Consider the following 23,505-nt stretch of genomic DNA (forward strand, 5'->3'; position numbering starts at 1 on the left):
CTCTTTCTGGATGTCTGAGTGTCTTTTTACTATTCCCCACCCCAGAACTTCAGAAATACTAGGTTTGGGTGTATAAAAGTAATCTCTACATTAACTGTTTGCCATTTATACCTGATTATCGTATAGCACAATCATTATGATATGCAGCATTAAATATGCATTTAAAAGTTCTAGCGTCATTCATTTTTTTTCCAGCAAACATTTATTGAATGACTACCGTGTGTCAGGCACTGGGAATACAAAGACACTGAGATTGGTCCCTGCTGTTGAGGAAATCACAGCCTTGGGGAGGAGACAGACAAATAAACAGCCTATATTAAGATATCTTTTATGAAAAATGTATGTATATGTTGCTTCATGATCACATAGGAAGGTCTCTTAGGAAAGGGTGGGGGACTGATAGAAAGTTTTAGAAAAGGAAAAGCAGAGCTGTTTCTTAATCAGGTGAGATGTGGAGGCAATGAAAAGTTTGTTTCAATTGGAGGAAGCAATACATGCAGAGAAAAAGAGGGAGAAAATGTGGCATTTTCAGAGTTCTGTAAAGAGTTCATCGTGCTCCTGTGAGAGTTCCCCCACAGGAGCAGAGAAAGATGAGGGTCGAGTTCGTATAATCATCCAGCAGATTCTGCACTTTATCCTGAGAGCTGTGGGGAACCATTGTAGGCTTTTGAGCAGAGATTTTCATATTAAAAGATCACAAAGGATAAGAGATGGAAATGGGATATATATGGCGGCAGGGAGAGCAACTGGGAGATTTTTTTACAGTCCAGGTGAAAATTCACAAGAGGCTAAATTAAGGCATTGACCCAATGTGGGTGGGAAGATGGTGGTGACGTCAAGAGCCAGGAAGGATTCTGTAGTTATAACACTTAGTTGGGTCTTTCTTTTTAACTGCTGTAATCTCAGTGCTTAGCACAGGGTTTGGCACATAGACAGTCAATAAGTATGAGTGAATAAACTTGCGCTCTACTCAGAAGGATGGGAGAAGGAAGAGGTTTCTGGTCTGGGTAAATCAGTAGATGGTGCTGTTATCAAACTGAGAGAGAAGGTCAGCCAGGAAGAGGAATGAAGAGTTAGTTCAATTCCGTATTTAAGATTTGAAGTGCTTTTGAGACATTTGAGTGGAGGTACTGTATGACTCTAGAGCTCCAGAAGAGCTGGCATGGAAAGGTAGATCTGAGAATCATCAGTCTACCATGGGAGTGGATGACATTGTCCGGAGAGCGTATAAAGTGAGGAGAAAAAGAGAAGTCTGGAACCCTGGGGATACCAGCACGTAGGGGTGGGTGAAGGAAAAGGAGAATGAGGAAGCATGTTCAAGGAGTTAGAAGGAAAACCAAGACAGAGCAGTGTCCCTTAAGCTAAGGGAGTTTAGTTTCAAGAAGGTCAGGGCTGTCTGCTGTCTGATGCTGCCAAGAGGTCCTGAAAGTGTTAGTACCATGCTGCCTCTGAACAGCAGGGATTTTTGTCTGTTTTGATCACTGTTGTGTCCCCAGCACAGAATAGCCTGGCTCATAGTAAGCGCTCAGTAAATAACTTGAATGAATGAATGAATTTGTTGAAAAGGATCCCTTGAATTTAGCTGCAGAACTACAGGCCCTTGGTGAAGGCATTTTCAAAGGAGTGATGCTGAAGGAAGCCAGATTATAGTGGACTGAGGAGTAGAAAGGAGGTCAGGAAGTGGCTACAAAGAGAGGACTAAGGATGGCCAACTTCATGAGCACCTCTCGTGTGCTGGGCACTGAGCTAAGCACTTCACACGCTTTAACTCATTTAATCTTCTCAACAGCCCAACGGGGTAGGTACTGTCATGATCACCAGATGAAGAACCTCCAGCTCAGAGGGGAAATAACTTGCTCAGGGTCCCACAGCTAGGAAGTGTTAGAACCCAAATTTGAACCCAGATCTGTCTGACTTTGAAATTCAGCACTGAACTGCTCAGGCTCCATTTCCTCTAGAGTTTCTTTTGTAACTGGAAGGAGAGAGAAAGAGTGACTGTTTGAGATGACCTGGAGTCAAGACTAGGAAGACTTGCAAAGATTTTAATGCTGATGGGAGAGAATCAGCGAAAAGAAATAATTTGAAGATTTGGGGGGAAAGGGAGATAACTTATACAAGAGGAGCCTGAGGAGAGTTGCAGAGCACAGGTGAAGGGAAGCCCCTTCCACCAAGGTAGGAAAAGGAGAAGGTAAAGACCAGGTGTGAGTTGCAGGTATTTTTGTCAGGGAGGAGCAGGGAAGGTAGAGGTGGATGATTGCTGATTGTCAGCTGAGAGTAAAGGAGGTTGTGATCCAGTTATGGACTTGAAGAAAGTGGTACCAGTCTGAAATAGCTGTTGCAGAGAATAGAAGAACGCAGTGGTGGAGAAGCAGATTTTCACGATTGGCATCAAGGGCCCAGCCAAGATGAGAGACCAGGATAGGTGCACGGAAGGCAGATGTTAGATTGATCCAGGTTGAGGGTTTTGCCCACTGTGTGCAACCGAAGACAGGGACAGGCTGTTGAGAGTATTGGCTAGATTGTGTTTGAGGTGATGGGTCACCACATCTAGGGCAGCAGTGAAGGAAGTGAGGATGGGAGAGGATTGAGAACAGAAAGGGAATGGAAGGATCATAGTACTGGCATCTGGACAAAGTTCAACAGCGGGATTTTGGTAGTAAAAGGGTCTAGGATTCCCTTGTTCTCGAGTTCCACATCCAGAGCTGACCTGTGATGAATAAGGCTAAATTGTGCTAAAAAGGGGGCACAAGGGTAGAAGACTAACCATGGTTATCTCTTCAGAGAACAAGAGGGGTGCCAAAGATAACCTTTTTTTTCTTTTTGCTGTAAACACTTCTGGGCTGTTTGAATTTTTTTAACTTCTTAAATTAAAAAAAATACAAACTTTTCAGTGAACCCAAAGAAAAGAGCAGGCTTCCATGAAAGCATGGGGGATGAGGGAGCTGCAGAGATGGGAGCAGTGGTCTAGAATGGGACCCCGGAGTATGTGATCTGTCTGTGGAATCACGAAGTACGGGCTCTGAGGAGCAGCTGGGACCTGGTCCCACCCTGCCATTGTTTATCAGGGAGGAAGTGGGAGCCCCGAGACTCGCTCTGCTTGGCAGCGGCAGGGGCAGAACCAGAACTAACCCTTCCTGATCTCCCAGCTCAGTGCTCTGTTTTCCATGCTGCTTCCTGAGCACTTGAGGCTTCAGAATTTCCTGCTGTCTCACCCGGGCTCATTGCAAGCGTTCCCGTGCGATCGCTGGTGAGCAGGCTCTTTGCCAGACCCTGCTTCCCACACCTCAGTTCTTCCCAGCGCAGGGTGTGTGGGTGTTTGTAGAGGCGGCTGGCTTGTCCCCTGCCTATTTCCTGTTCTCTTCAGAGTGGCAACTTGGAGGCGGAAAACCACAATGATGGTCTCTATTTACATCCTTTAAATGACCCAGTGTCCCTCCTGTTTTGTCAGCTCTCACATCACTGCGTCCCCTGGTCCTTCCTCCTCAGAGCTTGTTTAAGCAGCAGCCATGACTCTGTGTCTTCTTTATCAGCCCAAACCCACATGAGTCACTGAGAGCACTTAGGACGGGGCTTCTTCACCATGAGATTGGTGGTCAGGGGTGGAGGGATGAGCCCTTAAATTAAGGGCATTGTTCTAGGGGAAAAATCTTTCCTTTTTGTCAGATCTTCAAAGGAGTCTGGGACCTTCCCCACTAAAAGACCATGGATTTAGAGAATGGAGTATAGGTGTGTTTTAGAAAAACAAAAATATAATAACAACAGCAGTTAGATGTTTTCTTGTCTTCTAAGTAAGTTCAGATAAACCTGGTGTTTGTGCAGCCTCTCTCGTCATCAGGACAGTGACCGTGGCAGTTGCATATGAATAGTTGTGATTTCTCCTCAGTTTGGTAGACTGAGGTCCAGAGGATTAAGACTATACAGCTCAGGACTTTTGTCCTCTTTTGCATGCCCGCCTGGGTAGATGTCCACATGAGCTCTCCACACAATGATATTGGGGCTCCACAATGTGTGGGGTCAGGTGGGGATAAGGAGACAAGGGATGAGGCCGTGGTTGAAGGAGGGGATATTCTTTTATAGTTTTCTTCACGCCTGCCTCTCAGTGAAGTCCTCCTTGGCCTTTGGGGTTTGTAGAGATGGCCTGTCTGCTTAGAGAGCTTGAGATGGCCCTGCACATTCTGCTTTGAGCGTGCTCTCTGCCCTGAAAGTCTGGTTGTCCTCCTGTGTTGTGGGGATGAGTCTTCACTGCGTTGTGGGGATGAGTCTCCAGGGTTTAGAATGGAGCTGTGAGTTGGCCTGTCCCAGAATAGCCTCAAATTCTCTTCTGCCTCCAGGGTTTAAGCAGGTATTGGTGTGGGGCAACAGGGTATTTACAGGCAGGGGAAAGCACGTGTTTGCTCATTATGGTGGGAAAGGGCCCCTGGTTGGCTTGCTTCCTGGCCGGCCTGAAAGCCAAGATGCAGCCATGTGGTGTCGTGATCAGGAGATTTGAGCAGGCTTCCTTGAGATGGTTCAAGGCTCCCGGGTCCCTTCTGCCAGTTTGGTTTTGAATCCTCTCTCCCTGCTTTTTTGCCAGGCCATCCTACCCCTGACTTTATAGTTCCACAGGAAGTCAGGGATGTTGTGGCGCCAGTGGGGATGAATGTGGCTCCAGAAAAAGAATAAGAGAGTGGGGGTTCGCTGAGGCTCGGGCTTGGAGTGGTACCATCAGAGCCACCCTGAAGGTCATGGAGAAGCACCAGTGGGAGGGTGGGAAGAGACAGTACATTCGTGTTTTGGCTTTTTTTTTTTTTTTTTTTTCCTGCGTAGACTGGGATCTGTTAAACGATATTAGATAGTATATAGTTGTCTCCTACTGGGTGGCTTTCCGCTGTTGGGAAGAAGTCTGCCTTGGACAGAGAACCTGTTTGGGAAGAGGAAGGAAGGAAGCAGGATGGGCTGGTGGCCACGTGCGTTTGCTGGAGTGCCCGCTAGGTCATCTCAGGCCTCCTTTGCATAGAAGATCCTCCTGTCATCTGCTTCATCTGCTCACATTAGCTCCTGAGCCTTTACAAAGTTGGAAGCTTTCATCTGGAGCCCTCCAGAGCAGTGCTACTTCAAGTGCCCGTCTGCAATGAGATGAGAAGCATACGCACCAGAACGTAAAACTGTTCCCTTCAACAAGATAGCCTTGTTATGAAAAATTGTTAGACCTAAACAGTGAGTTTGCTCTGACATAGTTGCCTCACATTCTGGAGTCATGTAAGCTTCCTATCTGGTGACCCACCAGTAACACCGTCTGCAGATCAGCAGCTAATCTGCAGACCACACTTTGACTAGCAGTACTCTAGAGCCACCTTTAGTTCAGAAGCAGTTGTTGAGGTCTTCGAATCATGTGCTTGGCCTCTACAAGTCAGAAACAGAGAGCCTGGTTACAGAGAGCTGCTGCCAAGTCAGTCATACACGGGCCAGGCAGGTTACTGGGGAGAGCGGAGCACGACCAAAGTGACCAAGTTGAACAGATGACTAGGCAGTGCCAAGGGCAGATCCGTCCCCTCCCCCTTACCACAGGCACACAAGCTGAAAAGACCAGAGCCAGCAACCCTTCTGTAGGGCCTTAATTTTGCCTGTTGTTTCTGGTGGCAGGTCAGCCTCACTGAGTTCATCCTGTCCTTGCAGGAAAATGGCATATGTCAGAGAAGAATTCGTTGGTTATCCTTGTTGTCACTCCTGGATGTGACCAGTTTCCTTCTCTGGAGTCTGTGGAGAATTGTAAGTACCGCCTTGTTCCCTGTTTGAGAAGAGAAAGCACTTGTCTGGAGCTGTAACTCCAGATGGCCTGGCCTAAGTTGCGGATGCTACGCCTGGAGCCCTCCATGAGTGTGGGGACCAGGGCTCACCAAGTGCCCAGAGCGGTCAAAGGTGAATTTTTCCTATGCAGTCTAACCAGCATCTGACAGTTGGCTGTGAACATCACACTGGCTATTCACTGAGTCCCACAGGACACCCGCCTTCTGGACTGAATATAATCCCACTGGCATTTTAGGAACTTGTACACTTTGCTGATTTTCTCTAAGAGACCCTACCCTGGGAAGAGAAGGAGTTTTCGGCCGTTTGAACCAAGATGAAGTCAAGGCGTTGGTTTGTGGCTGCCACCCGACTTCCCTGAGCAGCGGCATTTGGGGACGTCTCAGTCTGCAAAGCGAACATTCAGGTCTTGGCTTCTTCCTTACATTTCTGATGGAGTAGCTGAAGCTTGGAGACAAAAGGACAGGAGGGTGATTTCAAAGGCTCTGGGAATGTCGTAACCTGGACTCACCCCTCCAAGCATCCCTCTCCCCTTCATACTTGGAGCTAAAGCCTGGCAGGAATTATGTTTCCGGTGGGGAAACTGACCCACAGGGTGGGTGGTGCTTTGTAGAGGAATCTGTACCCGCCTGCCCCTCCTCACACACTGTCTTCCAGGGCCTCGGAGCCACTGGGTGACCACCCTCCCACTGTGGCCCCAGGCCTGAGTGCAGCCTTGCTTGCTCAGGGAACGCCTCCCCTTTGAAAGAAAAAAAAAATGTTAGCTTTTCTTTTTTTTTTTTTTTTTGGCCGCGCCATGCGGCATAAGGGATCTTAGTTCCCCAACCGGGGATCAGAGCCACGCCCCCTGCAGTGGAAGTGTGGAATCTTAACCACTGGACCACCAGGGAAGTCCCTTGTTGTTATTTTTTGTTTTATAATATATTGCATTTTTATTCCTAAATGAAAGAGAACTATCTATATATAACGGAAAAATCCACACGGGTGACAGCTTATCTTTTTTTTTTTTGAATTTTATTTTATTTTTTATACAGCAGGTTCTTATTCATCTATTTTATACATATTAGTGTATATATGTCAATCCCTATCTCCCAGTTCATCCCACCACCACCACCACCACCCCTCCCTGCTTTCCCCCCTTGGTGTCCATACATTTGTTCTCTACATCTGTGTCTCTATTTCTGCCTTGCAAACTGGTTCATCTGTACCATTTTTCTAGATTCCACATACATGTGTTAATATACGATATTTGTTTTTTCTCTTTCTGACTTACTTCACTCTGTATGACAGTCTCTAGGTCCATTCATGTCTCTACAAATGACCCAATTTCGTTCTTTTTATGACTGAGTAATATTCCATTGTATATATGTGCCACATCTTCTTTATCCATTCATCCGATGATGGGCACTTAGGTTGTTTCCATCTCTGGGCTATTGTAAATAGAGCTGCAATGAACATTTTGGTACATGACTCTTTTTGAATTATGGTTTTCTCTGGGTATATGCCCAGTAGTGGGATTGCTGGATCATATGGTAATTCTATTTTTAGTTTTTTAAGGAACCTCCATACTGTTCTCTTGTTGTTATTTTCTAATCCAAGGATTTGCACAGAACATGTGATTGTAATCTGAGGGTAGAAATCCTTAACCAAATGGGGTCATTTCTATCATTTCAGACACCCTGACCATAAATGATGAGCAGTGTTTCCTCCTCTCAGAGACTGTCTGGGGCGCCCTCCGAGGTAACAAGATGGGGCTGACACTGGGAGAGAGAGAAGGATGTTGTGGGAAGGTCGACCCTGGTGGGGTAGGGGGCAGGACTAGGGGCCCAGTGAACACCCCCACCTTAGGAAGCTTGCTTTATGGACCAGTTGGAGTATTTCCCCAGCTCCCTGAAGGGAGTATTCTTACCGCTGTCTCCAGAAGTTGACAGGTGTCAGCCTGTGCGGGGGCAGCCACTCCCCTGGGCAGGTGCTCTGGGGAAGCAGGGGGCAGGCAGCTGGGGAGAGAGGCCCACTCTGCCACAAGCACTGCTTGTTCAGCTCTCCTTTCAGACACATGATCGGAAAGGTTCTTTAAAAACTAGATCAAAAGGAATAGATAAATGTCAAAAAAGAGGTAAAGAGTGGTAAAATATGTAGAACTCTATTATTGGGGGAGAAAATGAGAACTTTGCTAGCTAACGGGTGATAGGCCCCCCTGCCCTTCTTCTTGGCTTACTGAAAAGGTATTCGGTCCCTAGACACAGACTTAGCCAAACAACTCGACTGCTTTTGGTAAAAGGTCTGCTGGTGAACGATGAGAGAAATTCTCACTGAACTCCAAACGTTGTTTTGGTTTGTCTTTGTTCCCCAGCTTCTCCTCCTCTCCCCTGTGTTTTGGAGAAACAGCATGCCAACTCCCCTTTCTACCTCTTGTAGCTTTTGTGTGGGTGTTAACTATTAGGCAGGTTAAGGTAGGGGAGATCTGGGACCCCGAGTGCTAGGCGTCAGAGTCAGACTGGAGAGAAGCCCAGATGGTACACTGGAAGTCTGCCTCAAATGAGCTACTGAGTGACCATGAAAGTCTCACAAATTCTTAAATTCTGAAAACTTAGGGTTCTGGGAATCCTTCACAGGGCTTCTGCTGGATTTTCAGAAGTGAGGCCCCAGCTGTTGAGAACATCTAGTGCTCTGGACTCAGCATGCCTGCCCTTGGGCTTTGCTGGAATCTAGGAGTCTGTGTCCAGTCTTCTGGGGCAGTTGCTGCCTGCCACACCTCAGCTCCCTATAGCTGCTTCTCTTCTCAGGCTCTGAAGAGGAAAAGTGGAGGCTTCTTTGTCTTCTAAGTCCAGCTGTGGACCCACAAGTTTCTGACTGAGTTTATGAAACTCAAGTCAATGATCACATTCTCACAATTCAGTCTGGGAGAAGTGAAGGGGCAGCAGATTGGGGGCCCCTTTTTCTCAGCTCCCTTAGCTCCTGATGGGTATTATCCATGGAAAGCTTTAACCCCTTGTGAGCTGGCCTGTCCCTGCGTCTGTCCTCATGGGCACACATCTTGGCCTCTCTTCTTAATATCTTTGTAAATTCAAGGCTTACGAAGTATAGATAAGAGGCATGTGGGTTAGTGTATTGCTAGGAGGGGCACAAAAACCCCTCACGCTGCCACCTCCCCAAATAAAATACAGAGTAAAAATAGAGACTGGCTTCCTACTATCCCCTTTTCGTAACTGTTGAGAACCATCAAGCCTACACTAGATCCCCTCTCGCCGTGTGCCCAAGCACTGTGCCGTGCCACATGGGAACCTTCCAAATGGTTCCGACTCTTTACCCACCTCCCTAAGTCTTTCCATCTGCCTCTCTACTTCCCTGCAGGTCTGGAGACTTTTAGCCAGCTTATTTGGAGATCTCCTGAGGGCACGGTGAGTGTGGGCCCTCAAAAAGGGCTCCTTTTAAATCTCTGGGACACACACACACACACACACACACACACACACACACACACACACACAAAATCTCTGGGGTTTGCTCCCAATGTTGAGAGTCCTGGAAATATCTTATTTTACCTTAAACAGAGTCCTGGTGGCTTGAGATGGCCCCAAAAAAGAGTATTCAAGGAGATATGGATGGAAACTGGTTTGGTAGATTTTGCCAGTTGGGGTATAACTTAGTTCCCCTGAGTCATTGTTTAGACATGACCTTGAGACCACACTGCTTTGAAGAAAATATTAACAGTCAGTGAAAATTTGGAATGTGTGGGCTGAGTGGTATGTGGGACACCTGTGTTTGGCTGGCATGGGACAGTTGCTCTCTGGACAGGTACCTGCTTATGGTCATTGAGGTAGAGGTGTGCAGTGTTTGTGGAGACAGTTACCCTGCAGAACAGTCACAGGTTGGCTTTTCAGGGATCTTGGAAGACTTTTCTCATCCCCCTCCACCCCACTGGTGAATTTCCTTTGAATCTTAACATGTTCAGTGTTTGGTCCACACAGTTCTATATCAACAAGACGGAGATTGAGGACTTCCCCCGCTTCCCTCACCGGGGCTTGTTGTTGGATACGTCTCGCCATTACCTGCCACTGGCTAGCATCCTGGACACTCTGGTAACCAGGCCTTAAGGCCTTCTTTGCCCTCAGGGTTCTGGGGTAATGGGACAACAGATAGATCAGGTGCCATATTCTTAAAGAGTTACAGAGAGAATGTGCATAACTTAGTGAGCTCCTGGGAAAAATGTAAAAGATGACCTGCTCCAAGATTCAAAAAAATAACAAGAGTGATTTAAACCTACCCCATTTGGCTACTGAGGACCAATGTCCAGGCTATCTCCAGCGATGCAGGAAGTGGTTTGGGGAATTGACTAAGCAGAGCTAACTTTAGTTAGTACAAAGTCATAGGAAAGAGATGTCCAAAAGTCTTAGCTGGGGATGGTCCTCACTGTCTTGAATTTGATGGGCAGTCTGACCTGACAGTTGCTGATCTAGCTCACGTGTCTAACTTTTCCTTTGCTCTCCTGATGGAACCAAAGACGTGGACACATCCACCAGTTTTGGCATCTGAGATTTATGGATCATGGGGCTACTAAATTCACAACAGACCTCACCGTCTGGATAAACACTAGTCAGACAACCCAAAACAAATGGCAGGAGGAAATATTAGTTTTCAGGGTATTGTGGGGCTTTCTGAAGACCCCAGGGTACCACGGAGCTGCAGCCCTCCTCTCGATGTGACCATAACTCATCCCCCAAAGAGGAGATACTACTTCTGTCGGCCATCTTTGCATGTGCAGGGTCTTCCCCTTCCCTCCACGCCGGGCGCAACCCGATGCGAAGGTTTGATAGGGAGAACCCGTGAACACTTAGCAGGAAGCTGGGCGGGTTGAGCCTGTTAACGTGTGTGGAGCAGCCTGCCAAGCTTGGGGCTGCAGCCGGAGAAGTTGTGCTGAGTTAACTGTGCGTGCTCTGACCTACAGGATGTCATGGCGTACAATAAATTCAACGTGTTCCACTGGCATCTGGTCGATGACCCTTCCTTCCCATATGAGAGCTTCACTTTTCCAAACCTCACCAAAAAGGTATGCCTTAATTTCGCCCAGACCAAGTTGATGGCTTGAAGTCTGAACCTGGCTATGGCGCCCTGCTGGCAAGGACACCAGCTCTCCTCCTAACCAGCCAGTTTTAGGGACACACTGACATATAGGGGGCGGGCACTGGATTTGGAGTCAGGAGACCTGAGTTCAGGTCCAAACTACACCATTAATTTGCTCTGTGACCTTCAGGAGAGAATCTCTCCTGGTCCCATCTTCTTTTTATTTATCTATATTTGGTTAGCTGGGCATAATGACTACCTTACTCACCTCACTGGCATCACGGCACTGAGATAAGACAGTAGATGTGACAGCTTGTGGGAAATTATGATAAAGTTCCTTGAAGACCCCTGATACCAAAGGGCTCTTGGTAGATTTTCTGATATCCAGGGGAGTCCAGAAGGCATTTTGAGTATCCTTTCCTCTGCCAGCCTTCAGGAAATGAGGTCCTGAATGGTGTTCTGTACCTTCCAGGGGTCCTACAACCCTGCCACCCACATCTACACAGCACAGGATGTGAAGGAGGTGATTGAATATGCGCGGCTTCGGGGTATCCGTGTGTTGGCAGAGTTCGACACTCCCGGCCACACTCTGTCATGGGGACCAGGTAAGAATAATGTCTGGAGGTGGAGGGAGGCTACTGATTCCCCTCAACGGGACTTTAGGATGTCGGCTCTTGGATGTAGCATGCCTCAGCCTTGGTCTCTGGAAGAATGGTTTCCATCAACTTTTTCCACTGGGAATTTAGATAGGCAGAATTTACTTTGGGCAAAGGAGGCCGCTTCTTACTATTAAAATATGGGCGGGGACTTCCCTGGTGGCTCAGTGGTTAAGAATCCGCCTGCCGATGCAGGGGACACGGGTTCGAGCCCTGGTCCAGGAAGATCCCACATGCCGCGGAGCAACTAAGCCCGTGCGCCACAACTACTGAGCCTGTGCCCTAGAGCCCGCGAGCCACAACTGCTGAAGCCCGTGTACCTAGAGCCTGTGCTCTGCAACAAGAGAAGCCACCGTAATGAGAAGCCCATGCACCGCAACAAAGAGTAGCCCCTGTTCTCTGCAACTAGAGAAAGCCTGTGCACAGCAACAAAAACCCAATGCAGCCAAATAAATAAATAAATAAATAAAAAGGGCAAATTCTTCTCAGACGTCCTTGCCTCATGATGCCCTTGTAGGTTGTTGTGCCCTAGCGTGGAAGAAAGATTTTGCCAGTTTTGCTGGATCAGGCTCTCTGCTTTTCTGCCCATAGGCTACGTGAGGGCAAACTTTGGGACCAAGGGTGACCCCTGCTGGAAGAGTGTGTCAAGGCAGGAGTATGTGTGTGCCAGTTGTCTGTGTAGGATTGTGGACATACTTGTATTTCTTTGATTGTCACTAAATGCTCATAATTACCAGTGTCTGTGAATGCCTGAGTGTTCCCGTCTGTGTGCATGTAATGTCTGAACGTGATTGTCATCATGTATATGACTGTATGTGGGGTCTGTGTATTTGTGACACTAGTGTGAGGTTCTCTATTGCCTTAGGTGTCCCTGGATTATTAACTCCTTGCTACTCTGGGTCTCACCCTTCTGGCACCTTTGGGCCAGTGAATCCCGCTCTCAACAATACCTATGAGTTCATGAGCGCCTTCTTCTTGGAGATCAGCTCTGTCTTCCCAGATTTTTATCTTCACCTTGGAGGAGATGAGGTTGACTTCACCTGCTGGTATGAGCCCTGTGACCTTCCCATCCTGGCCTGATGAACTGCCTACTCAGAGTAGAGGTTAGCCCGTGAGAAGCTACCTGTCTCAGGTGTTCCTCATCTGTCTCCATCCTGATGGCTCAGGTCTTCGGCCTTTTCTCTCTCCATCTACAGAGAGGCCCTACCTGATTTTGGCAAGGCTGTGAATGTGAAACTCTCCTTTCCTCCTGTCATAGCCTTGAGATATTTACAGAAAAACCAGCTCTGGGCACAGAACTGTCTTGGGAAAATCAGGATAGAGAAAAACAATCCCTGCTTTTGGCAGCTTAAAATAGTCTGGTTGAAGAGACAGGACACATATGAATTCGAGGCTAATATATGACAGTGTCTAGTTAGTATTACATTGTAAGCTTCCAACACTCAGATCTGCTTAGCTCAAAAGAGGCTCAGGGGCTTCTTGGCGAAGGGGGCACTAGCGCTGGATCTGAGGAAAGAGTGGAGGAGGGGAAAAACAAAATGTAGACCTTGTGGGGTAAGGGAGCTGCAATGGGTGACAGACAGCAATGCTTGTATCCAACTGGAATAAAGAATAAATACTAAGGGAAAAGCAGACTGTGCCCAGGGTGTGGGAGGTAAGAGACAGAAGACAGAATCCAGTGTGCCGGAGCCCCAAGCCTAGACCTCAGAACCACGTGTCATAGCCCAGAGAGATTGATATGTGTTCTCTTTGAGGGTGAACTTGAAGCTCTTCAGATCCAGACTCAGCCTATGTCAGTGGCCCCCGTCATTTAACTTTGTTTAGCCACACCTCCCAAATTTGTGGCCTCTTGAGATCCTCAGTCGATTGGTTTTTCAGGTGAAAAAAAGGAGTTGTGGGAGGCCAGGTGATACATCCCCAAGCTCTGGGCTTTGAGGATGTCAAAAGAATTAATCTTCATTTTCTTTTGGGATTCAGGAAGTCCAACCCAGATATCCAGGCCTTTATGAAGAAGAAAGGCTTTGGTGACGACTTCAAGAAGCTGGAGTCCTTCTACATCCAGACGTGAGGAAGGAGGGAGGGAGGGCAGGGTCCCTGGGGGTCAACTCCTGTGAAGTCCTCACTTTCCATAGCAGGACCAGGACCTGCTGGACCACTCTCTGGGCCCCTGAAGGGGTCCTTTGTCATGTCCTTTCGTTGGAGTGGTTGATTCCCACCTGGTCAGTCAGGAATGGGCCCCTAAGCAGGCTCAGTCCCCAGGGCACTGGCACCTGTAGCACAGAGCCTGTCTGAACTGAGCAGACATTCCCTTTACTCTCTAAGGCTGCTGGACATCGTCTCTGCCTATGGCAAGGGCTACGTGGTGTGGCAGGAGGTGTTTGATAATAAAGTAAAGGTGAGCCAGGGGCAGAGAGAAGGGGCCACCCTCAGTGCCTCCCCATGGTCTCCCATCCCTTCCCTGCTCCTGTGCGGGTACAGAGGTCTGAGCCCTGGGTGTGGGTGTCAGGGCCTCCATCTGTCTTCCCTCACTGTGAACTGAACGAGTTATTTCTGCTGCTAGGTTACTTGGGATTCCTGAGACTGGCATGATGGGTTGGCTTTTCCTGCCTGTGTCATAGACTAGGATCTTCCAGGTCTGCGAGCGGGGCTACCTTCTCCTTCATTGTTGAGCACTAAGATCCCAGCTTCCTGCCACGTCAGGGGCTCTGCAGGAACCTCGTCCCGTCCTCAGAAGCATCTGGAGATGCTTGGACATGGTAGCTCCTGATCTGTTGAGTCTCCTGGGCCCCACTGCTTTTCTCCCTTAGCTCACAGCTGGTGTTACTATCTCAGTGTAGACAGGGAAGCTGCAGAAGGACTGGGGGAGAGGCAGCAGGGAGCTCTCCTAGGGCCTGTGGGACCCTCGGCCTCTGCACTGGGCTAGAAACTCAGTTGTTAGGAGTCACAGAGAAATGCTTTGCTGCTGGGGAGCAGAGGGAATACACACCCCTTGGCCTGGGTTGCTTGCATAACACTGTGGCCCGGGAATCTCCTACTGCCCTTTGACCTTTCCTGACAGGTTCAGCCAGACACAGTCATCCAGGTATGGCGAGAAAAGATGCCTGTAAGGTACACGAAGGAGATGGAACTGGTCACCAGTGCCGGCTTCCGGGCCCTGCTCTCTGCCCCCTGGTACCTGAACCACATAACTTATGGCCCTGACTGGAAGAATATCTACATGGTGGAGCCACTGGCATTTGAAGGTAAACAGGGAGCTCTCCTTGCTGCCAAAGGCGGTTGAATGGGGTACAGGGCGGGAGGCAGGAGATTCTGGGCTGGACATTGCAGGTCAAGAGACGAAATGACCTATCTGAGGAGTGGGCCATGTTGGGAAGGCGGTAGAGGCCTGTGGTTGCTTGTTTTCCCTCAGGTAGCCCTGAGCAGAAGGCTCTGGTGATTGGCGGAGAGGCCTGTATGTGGGGAGAGTATGTGGACAGCACAAACCTGGTCCCCAGGCTCTGGTAAGGGCTACCTGGGGACGTGGAGGGTTGGGCCTGTGGGCGTGGGTTCTCCCTCACAGGCTCAATCCTGTCCAGCCTCGCCCAGCTGAGCACCCTCCTTTCAGGCCTGGGAGAGAAGGGGCATCGCAGTGTTGCCCCTGTTTGTATGTAAGTCACCTCCCGCCTGACTTGCGTATTTACTCCTCCAGCCCATAGATGTGTCGGATGGAGACTGTTGTCCCCATTTCACAGATAGAGATAAGGAGTCCTGGAGAACATGTTGAAAGAATGTTGCTTTCGGGATGGCTTGCCCAGGATCCAACCCTGAAGTGCATGGCCCTGTGATAAGACTCCTCTATGCTGTCTCCTCAGAGGCTGCAGCCCCTCACCAAGTCTGGTTGGGTGTATAGAGTTTACATTTTGAGAACAGCTGCTCGGCCACTGTTGTATCCGTGTTCACGACGCCTTTAAGACGTACTCTGGTTCCCATGTGTTTGGGAGAGGAGGAGATGGGATCACGATCCCCATTTTGCTGAAGATGGAGCTGGGCCCTAGAAGTCCCTGTGAGCCCTCCAGCCGGCTGTCACTCTGATTAAGGTGTTGATCATGTCCCTTGGCCCCGAGCTAGTCCAGGGTACCTAAACAAGAGGCTGTGGGTGTCCAGCACCCTTGCCAGGGATCCAGGGCCCAACCTGGTGCATGTCCCCTTTCCTGCAGGCCTAGAGCAGGGGCTGTTGCCGAGAGGCTGTGGAGCAACAAGATGCTGACCAACCTGGACTTTGCCTATAAACGTTTGGCACACTTCCGCTGTGAGCTGCTGAGGTACGCAGGCCATGGGCAGGTTGGGGGCTGAGGACCCCTACTGACAGGAAAAGAATACTGATAATAGCTAACACTTGCAGGGGCATACTGTGTGGGGCAAGCCCTGCGCTCAGCCCTCTGCCAGCATTGCTTCATTGGATCTTTACCATAACCCTATGAGGGGGATGTAGTTTTATCCCCATTTCAGAGGTAGGCAGCTGACGCACAGAGCAGTTAAGTAACTTGCCCAGAGTTGCTCAGAACCAGGATATGAACCAGGCTGACTTCAGAGTCTGCGCTCGTAGCCATGGCCATGATTTTATGGGTTCTCATGACACCTGTGCCCCTGTTAGGATGGGCCTGCGTAAGATGGTCATTTCCCTGATTCATTCACTTACTAGGTCTTGAGGCCCTAGGGGAAACAGCCTAGTAGAGAGGGGAGTCCCAGGCTGAGAGCCAAGCATGGTGGGGTCTAAACCTCAACTGTCTGTAATTTACTGGGCGACTTTGAGCTAGTTCCTTACCATCTCTGAACACATAACTTATTTGGGTAATAAAGGAGGCATGCCTAGAGGTACCCTAAGGAGATTGGTCAGGTCCTGGAACTTGTGAGGCTGAGACCTAAGGATGGGATTTCATGTCCACACCCAGTGCGTGGGCTGGACAGTGCCTCGGTTCCCCCCCCCACCACATTTACAGAGTTTTAGAGCCATTAATGGGGGCTCCGTGGGCCAGGAGCACTGGGCACCCCTTAGGCATCCAGCTTTTTTCTAAAGAGACTGAGTTATTTGGAGCTGGGGCACAGAAACAGGCAAGTTAGAAATACAGAGGTGTTCCTCAAGGTTCCGGGGTGTCCCTGTATCAGAATCACCTGGGGCACCTGTTCAGCTTGCAGATTCCTGCCAACACACGGCCCCACCCCAAGCAAGAATCTCTGGAAGTGAGCCCCCCGCCAAGGAATTTTGGTGTCTAGTGGCAGATTGAAATCCACTGAACTGGGGGAAGGGGAGACCATTGGTTGTGGTGGAGAAGGTGTTGCTGGGGCCCAAGACCGACCCCCTTCCGAGGGGCTCATCTCGCCCTGTTTCTTTACGTCCTCTCGCAGGCGGGGTGTCCAGGCCCAGCCCCTCAGCGTAGGCTACTGTGACGTGGAGTTTGAACAAACCTGAGCAAGTACCCCAGGCACCGAGGAGGGTGCTGGCCCTAGGAGAGCGGTAGCGGGGCCAGGCTTCCACTGTACCCCCCCCCCCAGGGGACGGGGCCCCTTGCCCACGTGCCTGTGTGCCTGGAGACAAGGGGGCTGGTGTTGGTGCTGGTGTCCAATAAAGAGTGATGTGGCGTTTTTCTATAATGAATGTGGATTACCTGTGTGAAAAAAAATGTGAGTGGCCCTCGGGTAAGGGAGCTGCCAGAACTGGCCTTCTGCCCCTGAGGGTGATAGGGCTCAGCAGGGCCCCAGCCAGGTTGGGCTCAGTATCTGCCCCTGGAGGGATCTTATGAGTTGAGGGCTGGGAATGAAACCTGTAGCCTTTGTGCTGTCCTGCTCCGCCTGAGTTATGATGCCTCTCCAACCCCACACATAGTCCAGACACATACCCCATCCTTAGACTCATCACTTAGACCTCCAAGGCTTCTGTAGACAGAAGACACCATAGGGGACCAAAGAAGTTCTGGGAAGCAGCAGGGGCTCCAGCCCCAACCTGGTCACAGAATAGCCCCTCCCCAACGCATACTCACAAACTTCCCTCCCCTAGAGCTTCTCTTCTGCTCTGCGTTTCTTGTTACTTCAACTGCATGCAACCATTATTAAAGATTGAACACATACTATGGTCTTGGCACTGTGGTAGGTGCCAAGAATTTGAAGAACTTAGTCCCCAGAGGCCCTGTTCAACTCCCCAAAATGGCAGCAACTTCCACCCCTCCTCCCACCCATTTTCAGTCCAGTAGCATCTTCTCAGAGAATTGATGGCACAGCTGAGACCATGACAGGGAAGCCCCTGGGGGACCAAGAGGTGGGCATGTGGCTCTGGAACAGTGTCTTTGCACAAGTTGACCAGTTTTCCCTAGGAGGCACTGGCTCATCGTGGACCCAGACTTCCCCCTAGAGGTTTCATGTTCACAAGTGACAGTGCAGCCCAGAGGCTGGGCAGTAGTGGACAGCAGCTGTTTTAGATGAGGATTTCTTTGACCATTTTTTTTTTTCTTTTACCTGGTCCTGGGCTGGAAGGACAAAGGAGAGGTCCCAGGCATTTCTTTCAGAAAGTTTCCAATCTAGTGGATACAGAAACTTGGGGAAGGCAGGCCTGAGAAGGGATCTCAGTAAAATGTGGTCCTTAAATAGCATCCTTCAGTCCCTTGATCATGCTCCTTTGGGGACTTGGTTGGACATACACCAGCCTGGCCTTCTTGCACTGTTACCATAGGGGCAGGTTGGGCACCTTCTACCTGCAGAATCCTCTAGGGAAGGGGTATTCACACAGCCCAGATAAGCCAAGCCCAGGGCTCTGGCCTGGAGAGACATGAGTTAAGGCTCTACCATCTGTACCCACCAAAGCAGCACCCTTACTCTCTATTACCCGGAGAAGCCTTTGGGGTAGTCCCAGGCAAGGACCTGCAGAAATGCTGCTATACTTCAAGTGCCCCTGCTTCCTTTCTGATCATAACTGGAATATTGCTATTGTTTGGGATGAAAAGATCAGACACTAAGTTGTAAGTCTCAAGTCAATGAAGGAAGAGACCATGAAAACACTTGTATTAAAGCAGTAAAGGTCTACGATTTCTTACTCGTCTCGTAAACATTTTCTTTAATGTTATTTTTACAATTAAAAAAATCAGTGTGGCCTGATCAAGTGGTGGGATGTGCTGATCCCCAGCCTCCACCACTGCATCTCGGGGCCCACTGATCATGACAGCATTTACCTGAAGGTCATCATCAGACCTTGAACTGCTGACAGGTCAGAGACAGTGCCCGTAGCAACCGCCCAGTCGGTTCCGATGCACAAAATCACTGCTTCCCCACCTCATCTCCCTTAACCTGTCCCACCCTGCGCTGGGCCAGGCTCCTCTGGCCTGCTTGTGTTCTCTGTTCACCACCAGGGGGCGGGGAAGTGCCTGGACTGATTTCCTGGCTCTAGTTATCTTTGGGCACAAAGGGTCCGCCCCTGCTCTCCTCTGAATCTCCTAAGGATGCAAAGCAGCCTTAATGGGAATATAAGTAAAGGAGTGAATGGAAGCTGGGAGGACATTCACCTCCTTGGTAGGAGTTGAGGCAGTGAGCCAGGTACCCCTCCCTTCTTGGAAACCTGATGTTTTGAGGTGCACCTCCGTGGATTAGCATAGGGATAGGATAGCAGAGGACTTGGGAGCACAGGTGCTCCATAGCACTAGTGACGGGGGACACAGCAAGGGGCGAGGAAAGCCAAATGATACTTGGCTCTCCAAGGGACAGGTGAAAAAAGGATTCTATGATATAGATTGAATTTAACTGATATCAGTGTAGATGTACACGCCTAGTGGCAACATTGCTAGCACTCTAAAGTTGAGATTTTTATAGTTTTTGTCAATATCACTTGCAAGATTAATCAGTACAGGCTGTGACAATTGTGTATCATGTGCTTTTTTTTTCCACTAAGAAAGAAAATAAGTAGGAATTGTCTTTGTCTTAAAATCATTCTGTATTTTTTCCTTTATAAATAAACACTGAAAGTTTGAAAATCAGTGTCCCTTTATACTGTTAATAAATATATAAATAATATAAATACATATAAACTACCTTCAGTGAAACATTTACTTGTTAATTTTTTTTCAATACTGTTGACTCTAACTATATATGAATATTCACAGTTGTTTTTTAAAATCCTTTTTGAAGTAGCCCTGTGTGTGTGTGTGTGTGTGTGTGTGTATTTTCCTGCATTTTTCAGTGAGGTTTTTAAAAATGGAAATGTCCATGAACCTTGCTTATTTTCACAGTAACAGCCATATTCTATCCACATCCATGTTAGGTCTTCCCTGCCACAGTAAGAACTTTTATTTAATGATTTCAAATGTTTCAAACAGAATACTGTAGAGAATAAAATAATACACACAGTATAACCACCACTCAGCTTTATCACATCTCAATAGTTGTATTTGCTTCAGATTTTTCTTTTTAAGAGATGAAACATTATATATGTCCCCCTTCCCGGTTCCATTCTCTTGCTTCTCAAAATAACCACTTCCTAGCTTTTATTTCAAATCTTAACTTCCTCTGGAATATCTGATACTTAGCTATGATTTTTCTTCATTGTTAATAAATTCTTTATGGCTCACTTCATAGCAAATTAGGAAGGGATGTTTTGGGAAGCCACTCAGAAAAGGGGTGTGTGTGTGTGTGTGTGTGTGTGTATAGATAGACCAGCTGGCAGGCAGACATGGGAAGAGGGACATCTGTGCTGTGCTGATGTGCTGCTGGACTTAAGAGAGGATGTTGGGGGCATCTGGATAATTATTTATTATAAAAAAAGATATTTAAGAGGAAAATATTCAGAGAAAACTATGCAAATGTTTGTCTATACTCACATAAGTCAGAAATCTGAGTGAAGATATTTGGGGAAATCCATCCAGGGGAACAAAAATGCTTTGTCATTATTTTTTTTAAAAAATATTATTTATTTATTTATTTTGGCTGTGCCCGGTCTTCGTTGTGGCACGCAGGATCTTTTCGTTGTGGCATGCCGACTCTTAGTCGTGGCATGCATGCGGGATCTAGTTCCCAGACCAGGGATCGAACCCGGGCCCCCGGCATTGAGAGCGCAGAGTCTTACCCATTGGACCACCAGGGAAGTCCCTGCTTTGTCATTTTTATGTGCTTGCTGTGTCAGGTGCTGTTATAAGCACTCGATTGGATGTTAGTTTATTTAATCCTCATCCCAACCAGTGAGGTAGGTATCAATATTATCCTCACCTGACAGATAAGGAAACAGACATAGACAGTTTAAATGATTTGTTCATGGTTAGATAGCTAGGCTGAGTCGGAATTTGTGCTCAGGGACTATGGATCCAAGCTCGCCTAGTTAATTCTAGCCTGTCCTGCGGCCCGCCATCAGCCACAGCTCCAAACTGAACCAGACATCTTCCTGCTCTTGAGCTCCACGTTCAGACAGACACACAGATAAAGCTGGGTACTCAACTATGTCTGGGCTCAATTTCCTCCCACTTTTCAAACTCTTCCTTACAAATGGTTCCTTTCAGCACACACACGTGCACAATCTCCCTTGTTTTTTTTTTTAATTTTTTTTTTGGCTGCGTTGGGTCTCCGTTGCTGCACGCGGGCTTTCTCTAGTTGTGGTGAGAGGGGGCTACTCTTGGTTGCGGTGCGCGGGCTTCTCATTGTGGTGGCTTCTCTTGTAGCGGAGCACAGGCTCTAGGCACGCGGGCGTCAGTAGTTGCGGCACACAGGCTCAGTAGTTGTGGCTTGCGGGCTCTAGAGCGCAGGCTCAGTAGTTGTGGCACACGGGCTTAGTTGCTCCGCGGCATGTGGGATCTTCCCGGACCAGGGCTCAAACCCGTGTCCCCCTGCATTGGCAGGCAGGTTCTTAACCACTGCGCCACCAGGGAAGCCCCATCTCCTTTGTCTTTAAACAAAAACTCTCCGGCCTGCTTTTTCTCAGTCAGGTTGCCTGAACCAACTGCAAGTTTGGCTCCATTTCTCCACTTCTCATTCAGTCCTCATGAAGGCTGCTCTCACTGAGGCCAACAATAACCTACATGTTGCCGAGTCGAGGGACATTTCTCAATAATAATGAAAACATTACTTGACCTTTCCTTGTATTTTGAGATTTTGATCACTCCTTTGATATTCATTCTTCCCAGACTTCTCTGATACCATCCTTCCCTGAGTTTTCTCCTACATCTTTCATGATTGTTTCTCAACCTGCATCTCCTACATCTTTCATGATTGTTTCTCAACCTGCATCACTGACTCTTGCAGCAAACTTACATCCCATAACCAATCATGTTTTTAAGGGTCTGTCCTCTTTCCTCTTCTATACTTTCTTCTCAGTGATCTCGTTTACATACAACCAAATCTTTAACTATATGTATATATCTATATCTATATCTATATCCTCTGAGCCCCAAACTCATCCACTTCATATCACCCGAAGCTCATGTGCCAGACAGAATTCATCACCTTTCTTCATAGCTCCCTACTCTACTCCTGTACCACTCTTCTGCCACTCATTTGAGCCAAAATCTGGGAATCATCCTTAATTGCTCCCTATCTGTCACAATTGCCTTCTCATCTGTCACCAAGTCACACCCACTCTGTATCAATAAATCTTAGAGCCATTTACTCCCCTCCATCTGCACTGTCACCATCTTTTTATAAGCACATAACATCTACCCTGAACTTGGAAGAGGATCCTGATGCGCCTGCCTCAAGTCATCTTTTTAAGCTGCAAGTCAGGTTATGTCAATTTCCTGATTTTAATTTTTCCAAATTGCCCCCTTGTCTAATTCACTTAGCAAGGTATGTTAGTCTCCGACTTCAAGGTGATGTGTCTCTTGAGCTCTCCATCATCATTTCCTGACACTACCTGCATTAGTCAAGACTTCTTTAGTTGCAGGGAAACAACTCAAATTGGCTTAAGCAAAAATAATGAACAAATAAAAAATAACATTGCCTCATGTAACTGCATGCCTCATGTAGCAAGAGTCAACAATTATATGATCCTAGGAATAAATCTAATGAAAGACATATAAGAACTTTATAGAGTAAATTATTAAAATTTTCAAAAACACCCAGATGTCTTTGGAAAGAAGACCCAAATATAGATATGTAACATGTTCAAAAATGAGATGACCCAATATTGTAAAGATTTTAAAATTATTTATAGATTCATTGGGATCCCAGTTAAAACCAAATTTTATTTTTATTCTTAATGTAATGAATAACAGTTTGTTCAAAATAATAACAGCGATGTTATTGATTATGATACCTTATGGATAAGTGAAATAAATGACAGCAATGTTGTGAAGGATGGGAGGGGGAAATTGGGAATACTCTATTATAAGGTTCTTGTACTACTCATGAAGCAGTACAGTGTTATTTGAAAGTGGACTTGGATAAGTTGTAAATGTATTTTACAAACCTTAGGGCAACCACTAAAGTGAAAAAAGAAGTATAACTGATATGATAAGAAAGGAAAGAAGATGGAATCATTAAAAATGCTCAAAACCATAAAAGGCAAAAAAAAAGACTAGAAGACAAAAATGGAAACAACAAACAAGGGCAACAAATAGAAAAGAATAACAAATACGTCAGATAATAATCCAACTTTATCAATAATCACTTTAAACATGATTGGTCTCAATAAAACAATTGAAAGACAGAGATTGTCAGAGTGGATAAAAAAGCAAGACCCAACTACATGTCTACAAGAAACCCACTTTAAACATAAAGACACAGAGGGATTACAAGTAAAGGGATGGAGAAAGATGTTTCATGTTACACTAATCTAAAGAAAGCTGGCATAGCTATATTTCAGATAGAGCCAACTTCAAGGAAGATTGTCAAGGGAAAAAAAGGGACATTACACATACTACCCAAAGCAATGTACAGATTTACTGTGATCTCCATTAAATTATGCATGACTAGAACAAATAATCCTAAAATTGATATGGCCCGTAAAAGATCAGAATTGCCAAAGCAATCCTGAGGGAAAAGGAAAAAGCTGGAGGCA

The 23,505-nt window shown here is 47.4% G+C and overlaps 1 protein-coding gene across 4 annotated transcripts in view; it reads left to right on the forward strand.

Moving 5' to 3' along the window:
- The window catches only part of HEXA (hexosaminidase subunit alpha), a 38,567-nt gene extending 21,432 nt beyond the window's left edge, over positions 1-17,135 (forward strand). For 2 of the 4 annotated variants that reach the window (XM_060005659.1, XM_060005660.1), the window contains exons 2-14: positions 5,656-5,748; positions 7,459-7,524; positions 9,139-9,185; positions 9,756-9,866; positions 10,733-10,834; positions 11,321-11,453; positions 12,370-12,550; positions 13,482-13,568; positions 13,827-13,899; positions 14,563-14,746; positions 14,914-15,004; positions 15,701-15,805; positions 16,890-17,135. In XM_060005659.1, the coding sequence (XP_059861642.1) occupies positions 5,656-5,748; positions 7,459-7,524; positions 9,139-9,185; positions 9,756-9,866; positions 10,733-10,834; positions 11,321-11,453; positions 12,370-12,550; positions 13,482-13,568; positions 13,827-13,899; positions 14,563-14,746; positions 14,914-15,004; positions 15,701-15,805; positions 16,890-16,953 (1,337 nt within the window). In that variant the 3' untranslated portion in view covers positions 16,954-17,135. The remainder of the gene's footprint in view (positions 1-5,655; positions 5,749-7,458; positions 7,525-9,138; positions 9,186-9,755; positions 9,867-10,732; positions 10,835-11,320; positions 11,454-12,369; positions 12,551-13,481; positions 13,569-13,826; positions 13,900-14,562; positions 14,747-14,913; positions 15,005-15,700; positions 15,806-16,889) is intronic. The other 2 variants (XR_009518453.1, XM_060005661.1) reach the window with 2 other exon arrangements.
- The last annotated feature ends 6,370 nt before the right edge of the window (positions 17,136-23,505 follow it).

This window comes from Delphinus delphis, chromosome 2, assembly GCF_949987515.2.
Source record: "Delphinus delphis chromosome 2, mDelDel1.2, whole genome shotgun sequence".
Taxonomy (NCBI): domain Eukaryota; kingdom Metazoa; phylum Chordata; class Mammalia; order Artiodactyla; family Delphinidae; genus Delphinus; species Delphinus delphis.